Source organism: Hordeum vulgare, chromosome 7H (genome assembly GCF_904849725.1).
Source record: "Hordeum vulgare subsp. vulgare chromosome 7H, MorexV3_pseudomolecules_assembly, whole genome shotgun sequence".
In the NCBI taxonomy this organism is placed as follows: Eukaryota; Viridiplantae; Streptophyta; class Magnoliopsida; order Poales; family Poaceae; genus Hordeum; species Hordeum vulgare.
In genome coordinates, this window is record NC_058524.1 from 110912038 (window position 1) to 110919817 (window position 7780).

A 7780-nucleotide genomic window follows, 5' to 3' on the forward strand; every position below is an offset into this window, starting at 1 on the left:
CATGTTGAAAAAATATTGATCTGACTTACGGATTATTTAATATTAATTTTTAAAGTTTTATTAATTATTTAAGAATTAAAAACAGATTTAAAAGATTTAGTAAAATCCTATTATGACATCATCGCGATGTCAGGCTGACATCACATTTGACCGGTCAACTGACCAGCGGGTCCCGAACGTCATAGGCACAAGTTTTTATTTAAGATTAAATATTAATTAATCAGATTAATTTAGCGGGGGACCCGCGTGTCATACTCTAATTATGTTAATTAATTATTTTAACTAATATATCTATTTATTTATTTATTTAAGAAAAACATTATTTTTAATTATCGCGTGGGGCCTCCCTGTCATTGACAGCGGTGCATTGGCCCCACCGGTAAGTGGCTTAAGGTTAATTCCGCATTTATTTTTATTAGATACCTATCCGTGCAAATACCGTATTTCTCTAAATACCCAAATACACAAATACAAACATCACACCTCATACATACATTCATACATACGCATCTAATACACAATTTATTCTTTTTTTTCATTTTTCTTTTCTCTCAACACTCATCTCTCTTCTCTCTGTTAACAGAGACAGAGAACAATTTTCTCTAACACCACCTAGAAGAACACCAACTTCGAATCCTTCTACCGGAGTCCACCGTCGACGGATCGAGGCCCCGTTTGCCGGAACGGAACCGTGACGCCGAGGAGAACGGTAAGGTGGGAGGAGCCCGAGGAGGGGCTCACCGACGGTGACGTGACGGCCCGGTGAAGCCGGAGTTCGCGCGAAGTGACGGTGGAGACGGTGACGGTGAGGTTCCGGTGATGATGTGCCGGCGAGGAGGAGCCGGTGAGGAGGGCCCCGGTGAGGAGAGGCCCCCGGAGGTGGAGCCGCCGGCGGTGAGGGGCGGCCGCCGGAGAGGGACCTCCCGGAAGGGGCCGGCCGCCGAGATGGGGGGCCGAGGCAACCGGGGCCCCCTGCCGGCGGAGTGGGTGGCTCGCCGGCGAGGAGGGAGGGGCGCGGCCGGCGGGGAGGAGGGCTTGGCCGGCGGGGCGAGGGGAGGGGCCACCGGGGAGGAAGGTGGCCGTGGGGGGAGGAGGTCGTGGAGAGGAAGGAGGGAGGGGGGCCGGCGGGGGAGAGGGCTGCCGGCGGGGAGGGGGAAGGCCGGCCGCCGGTTGGGGAGGAAGAGGGGCGAGGTGGGGGAAGGCGAGATGGGGCTCTCGGTTGGGTGGCCGAGAGAGAGGGAGGGATCGTGGGGAGGAGGGGCGACAGGAGGGGAGGGAGTCACGGGAGCAGAGAGAGGGAGGTGGCGCGTGGGGGTGGGGCCCCACCACGAGGGTGGGGTGGCTGGCGGCGGCGGCGCCCAGGGGGGGGGGAGGGAGTTGGCGTGGGGGTGGGGTGGCGCCAGGAGGCGTTAGGGTTTGGCGGGGGGGGCCGGCTGGGCCACTTGGCCCAGTTTGGGCCGGCTGGGGGGGCTTTCTCCTTCTTTTTTTTTTTGTTTGTTTTGTTTGGTTTTTATTTTGTTTTCTCTTTTCCCTTTTCTTTTTATTATTTCTTTCTTTCAGTTTTCTTTCCTTTCTTTTATTATTATTTCTTTAATACTTTCCCCTTACATATATATCCTTTTAACACTTGTAATGAACCGATAAAGGGCTTCCCTTTTCTTTCAAATCATCGATCCGGACAGACGCGAATCCACGCGGGTCCGAGATGGGAATTCGATGACGTGGCATCATTAACGGTTGATCACTGTAGCTTAATTACAATTACTACTGTAGCAAAAGTCGAGGATGTCACACTAGCAACCCATCATCTACTTACTACTTCCAAATGCCTTCCTCTAGGCCCAAATAATGGTGAAGTGTTATGTAGTCGACGTTCACATAACACCACTAGAGGAGAGACAACATACAACACATCAAAATATCGAACGAATACCAAATTCACATGACTACTTATAGCATGACTTATCCCATAACCTCTGGAACAAAAGTAACTACTCACAAAGCATAATCATATTCATGACCAGAGAGGTAATGAGTAGCATCAAGGATCTGAACATAAACTCTTCCACCAAGTAATCCAACTAGCATCAACTACAAAGAGTAATTAACACTACTAGCAACCTTACAAGTACCAATCGGAGTCGCGAGACGGAGATTGGTTACAAGTAATGAACTAGGGTTTGGAGATGAGATGGTGCTGATGAAGATGTTGATGGTGATGAGTCCCCTCTGATGAGAAGAATGTTGGTGATGACGATGGCGACGATTTCCCCCTCCGGGAGGGAAGTTTCCCCGGCAAGATCGTCCTGCCGGAGCTCTAGATTGATTATGCTCAAATTCCGCCTCGTGGCGTCGGCGAATCCACGAAAAAGCTCCTCCCTGATTTATTTTTTCCAGACGCAAACCTTCATATAGCAGAAGAGGGGGGCCAGTGGGCCAGCAGGCTGCCCACAAGCCCCCTTGGCACGGCCTGTGGGGGTGGTCGCAACGTGCAGGCTTGTGGCCACCTGCTGGCGCCCCTCTGGTGCTTCTTCGGCCCAGTATTTTTTATAAATCCAGAAAAAAATCCTCGTTGATTTTTATAGCGTTTGGAGTTGCGCAGAATAGGTATCTCAACTTTGCTCCTCTTTCAGGCCAGAATTCCAGCTGCCGACATTCTCCCTCTTCATGTAAACCTTGCAAAATAAGAGAGAAAATGCATAAGTATTGTACCGTGAAGTGAAATAACAGCCCAAGAAGCGATAAATATCAACATGAAAACATGATGCAAAATGGAAGTATCACACCCCTGCTCTTGTTGCGTCCTCGTGCAGCATCTGGACTCCCTCCTAAGATTCAAGATCTTCTTTTGGTCCTGGAAAAATCGTCAGAAAGTTCCTACGTGACTCTGTTTGGTACCTATTTTCTGAAAAGCCAAAAACACGCAAAAAATAGCGACTCACACTAGGCACTGAGTCAATAGGTTAGTTCCCAAAATAGATATAAAATTGTGTATAAATCATATAAGATTGATAAATAATAGCATGAAACAATAAAAACTATAAATACATTGGAGACATATCATGCACCTCTTCTTGATTTCCTCTATCTTCTCTTTTACTCCTTTCCATGTTCCTACGTGATTTCTTCCATTTTATCCCATTTTCAGTGGAAACACATCAAAGAGATGATTTTTTGGAATCATTTGCATTCATTAGTCACTAGTACCAATATCGGAGCGAATATCTCTATTTTAAAGACATAACTTGGTTTAAACAAAGGGTGAATGACTGTAAAACTCATACATGTTGTCGTAGTGCCGTCAACGGGTGAAAAGGAATTGTCCAACGATAAGAAACCCGGTCTATGAGGGGTGGCGACCATGGCAGCACCAATAAAATCACTCGTGTGCTAGGAGGAGGACCCATGTTGACTGTCATCTTCCCTTTAAGGATTTCTTTTATACTAAAACGCATTGTTACCGAAGACACGCGGCTTTGAAGATACTTGACCGAGATATGAGGAAATGGTACTTCCTTGCCATTGGCCAAGTATGATCGCAACGACCAAATTTTCCACACCAACATGATAACCTGATCCCTCTCAACTTCATTACAATTCACGAGCATATCCAACCAGTCTTTTCTAGTGTGAACTAGCCGATCATTGTGCCGCAAGACCCAAGCTGACCACATAAGATCACATAGGATGCAAGCCTGGCTAAAAAGGTAACCTTGAGCTATTCAGTACTTGTATGAGAAAAATTGAAGACTTTTGAGCTTTTCGTGATATTGCAAGCCTGGCTAAAAAGATGATTGAACTTGCAAGGCATGTCATATTTCTTGTTGGTTATCGCCACATTGAGTTGGTATTGGTACTATCAGTAGCAACGACACCAATTAAAAGGGTCTTCTCAGCGATGAAAATCATCAAGACTAAGTTGTGCGGCAAGATGTTCGATGGCTGGCTTAATGAGGTGTGTTACATTGAGAGAAGGATCTTCGAAAGTTATGATCTTGATAAAATTAAGGAAGTTTTTTAAAAGGAGGATATGACGGTGTCATTGCTTAGGTCTTGTAGATGTCATTGAAAGATTCATTGTTGGTATGTTTTATGTTGTCTTTCTATTGAAATATGTCAACATGTTCGTTGTACTTGGTTATTCGTTCGAGAATCACATAAAATAGTATTGTGCATTATTGATGTGTATTCACTCTTTTGGTTTCACATTAAAATAATCGTTGCTTAAGACTTCGCCTCACCTTAAACAAATTCCGTCCTCCTCCACTGCTTCTGTGCCAACTAGTCGTCACTTATCTCTTCCTCCAACTTCGGACCATGTAGAGAAAATGTTAATTGAAAATGCTAGTGTGAACACGAGTCTAAACCATATAATCTCGTTTTCCATAACTTTGAAAAAATCAGGTCATTTTAGTTTGAAAATACTATAAAGAAATGGGTAATCTTGGGGAAAGGACGTTTGGCTCCCGGAAGCCATGGAGGACGAAATTTTTGAAAAAATCAAAATTCAAAAATTTTGATTTGAAAAAATCTGAAAAAAATTATACAACTAAACAAGCGTGGGATTCATGTGTGTGTAAAATTTCAGACCAAAATACTTTAAGACGCGACCTGTACAAAAAAGACATATTCATTGTCTCGAAAGATAAATAGTGTCATGTGTTAAAAAGCTTTGGATTTGTCTTTTTTTCATAGCCCTCATTTCAACATATTTAGTTCTGAAAATTTACATACTTATGTATTACACCTTCATCTATCTATGTATTTTTTCAAAAAAAAATGTTAAAATATGATTTTTTATGAAATTTAAAGTTTGAATTTAAAGGCCTTCGTAGAGCTCGGCCTCCAAAAGCAATTTACCATACTCTTACATCTATAGAATCGAGACAGTATGTAGTGGGTGGGGTGGGCAGTGCGAGTAAACTATGTAGTTCATGAGGAAACAAAGCTAGATTCGCCACGCAGCCGATGAACAATAGGATAGAGACAGGGATATGGGCAGAACGGCGCATTTTCGTGGGGCATGGGGACAATTCGTTTGGAGCTGAAAAATCCAACCCCGGAATTCATTCCGACTCAATCAAATCGGCTGATTGGATCTAAAAGCGTCTACATAGCTAATCTTGGCCAAAGAAGAGACAACTAGACAATGACCGATCACGAAAAGCAGGACTAAACTCAAATCATCAGGGCTAACTTGTACCTTTTCCGGCCTATGGCAAAGCGGTGAGCAAACAGTGCATTCAGTTCAATGCATTGTACATCTATGGAAAACCTAGTCCTTGTCCCAATAGTGGCGTAATTGTGCCAGGGCGACTAGTCCAAACCGAACATTCTGACGTCACTTTCCAGTCAACCACACGCTCATCCAGATCAGGTCCTAGACCCATTTGAAATGCCGGAAACTTGGTGAGGAATTTACATGAACTTTATGCAAAAAATTACTGCCCACCGGCTGCAGGGTTTAGTGACACAAGTCACAAGACCCCTTCCCTTCCCTGAAGAGATCCAAATGTTGCAAGGGGGGATCGATCACGGGCTGCATGATGTACAGGCTCCTAAACTTGATGGAGCATATGCGCGCACAGTCGAGTCGTGCACTCGCGCTGTTGAGCCGTGGAAGTTACCAAATGCCGACAAGTGCAGGGAGCCACCACCGCACCGGCACCACGTCGCCGTCACGGCACCACACCACACACCCCCAGCCCCGATCAACTGCCCCCCGGCCTGGCCGATCCACAACTGCTTATAAACCCTTCGTCTTCCTCCTCCCACCTTCACCACCGCACCCTCGCCTCGCCTCCTTTCCGCCGGAGCGAGCGAGCGAGCGATGGACCTCGACGACGACATGATGCCCTACTCCCCGTCCGGCGACTCCTCGCCGTCCTCCTCCGACCTGGACACCGAGGTTTTTCGTCGAATTTCCTGGCTGGGTGCGGTCAGTTGCAGTTGCGCCGTTTTCTATCTTGCGTGCGCTGACGATGTTGTTAGTTTTGATCTGTTGGCAGTCGACGGGGTCCTTCTTCCCGGACAGGAGCACGACGCTGGGGACGCTGATGGGCGTGTCGGCGTTCGGGGGCGGCGCTGCGCAGCGGCGGATGGCTCGCGCGCCGCCGGGGCAGGAGAGCGAGAGGCCGACGCGGGCGGCAACGGAGGAGCGAGACGGGCGGCGGGCGGGCGGGTGGCGACGGAGGAGGCGGCGGCGGGGCGGGAGCTGGTGGCGGCTGTGCCGCGACGACGCCAGCGGGCCGCCGACGAGGCTGGGCGAGTTCCTGGACATGGAGCGGCAGCACGCCGGCGCCGACTTCCTGTGCGGCGGCGGCGGCGGCGGCCCGCAGGAGCCGGAGGCGCCCACGGTGGTGGCGACGCCGCTGTTCGAGGACGGGAGGGTGCGCCCGCCGCAGCAGCGCGCCGCCCCGCCGGAGGAGCGCGGGAGGTGGCGGCTGCAGCGGGCCGCGGAAGGGTCGTCGTCCACGTCCTCGTCGCTGGCCAGGCTCCCGGTGCTGCTCACCGGCATCTGCAGCGGCGGCGCGGGGTAGTGGCAACGCCCCGCAATTAACTGCCTCTCGGAGGGGCGTTTACGCCGTGTACGTGAAAGCCGACTGAATGCAGCATCATTCTTTTTCTTCATCCCACGGATTGATTCTCTCTGCCGCTGCCGCTGCCGCTTCATTTCTCCCATAATTATTCTTGTTCGGAATCGGACCCTCTGGGCTGGGCCAGTACAAAATTCTTCGTTTGATGCTTCGCTTCCCCTCTTTTCTTTCTCCTTTTGCTCTACTTTATTACTATCGAAAAGAATCGGAGGCAGTGCAACAAAAGTGACAAAACTATGTGCTCATGTTGTTACACCCCTCAGTTTTTTTTTACCTCCTGTACGTACTTGTGTAAATATCGAAAGTAATAAGAAAAATTTACGCAAAGCTGCAGTGGGCAAAGTAAAGTCGTTCGTATCTACTATATTCGACTATATACTGTTGTGCGCTGCCGTGCATGCATGCACCGCAGATCCGCAGCAGTGAGTGTATCACCGGTACAGGTGCGGCAACCGTGGCATTTTCTTCCCTGTCCGTGCAGTGCATGAAGCCCGATCCCATCGCACGGACGGAAGATACGCCACGTCGCCCGGCGATTCGAGTGCCAGCTGACCGCCGTGAGCGGACACGAAATCCCGACGCCATTGCACGGCGATCGACATTCGACGCGATCCACCGCATGGGCTCGTCTTCATCGGTCGCTCTCGGAATCAAGTTTGCGGCGATTGTGCCGCATCGGGCATGCTCGCCATGCCTGCTGCCCCCACGCGGCAGCAGAATGATGATGAGGAGGAGGTGTACGCAGAAAGAATTGCTTCTGGTTTGAAGCAAAGCTTCAGATTCCAGCAAGGGCCCAGAGGCCAGAAAAAGACGCGGCACCTGCACTGCTGCACATGACATGTCCACCAACGGACGAGGTCGCACGTGTTTTAACCTTATTAAGCTTAAACTGGATGGCAGCTCCAGCAGTTAAAGCCCGGATCTTCAATCGGCATTTCAGGCTGGTTCTATCATCGTTTCGTACCCCAAAAAAAAGGGAGTTGTGCTCGCTAAGCAACGCTGCATCATTGCATTGCAGATATGGAGTTGACCTTGGAGCTTGCATCATTGCGTGAAGGGCAGTGCCCACAGCTTTCCGGCGACATGTTTGGTCTCGCGATGACATTGACCTCTGAACTACAAGAAGTAGGGGAAGGTGGACGTAAATGCATCGCAACAAGCGTGACGAACTGACGATGATGATA

At 49.0% G+C, this 7780-nt stretch overlaps 1 protein-coding gene across 2 annotated transcripts; it reads left to right on the forward strand.

Annotated features, from left to right (window-relative positions):
• Nucleotides 1-4883: 4883 nt before the first annotated feature.
• Nucleotides 4884-6923, forward strand: LOC123408825 (uncharacterized protein At3g17950-like). Of its 2 annotated transcripts, XM_045101865.1 has the most exons (3): nt 4887-5908; nt 6009-6356; nt 6426-6923. In XM_045101865.1, the coding sequence occupies exons 1-3, from the start codon at nt 5831-5833 to the stop codon at nt 6537-6539; spliced, it is 540 nt and encodes a 179-aa protein (XP_044957800.1). In that variant the 5' UTR covers nt 4887-5830; the 3' UTR covers nt 6540-6923. The 2 variants fall into 2 exon arrangements, with proteins under 2 accessions (XP_044957799.1, XP_044957800.1); XM_045101864.1 differs by having other exon boundaries at nt 4884-5908; nt 6009-6923.
• Nucleotides 6924-7780: the final 857 nt, after the last annotated feature.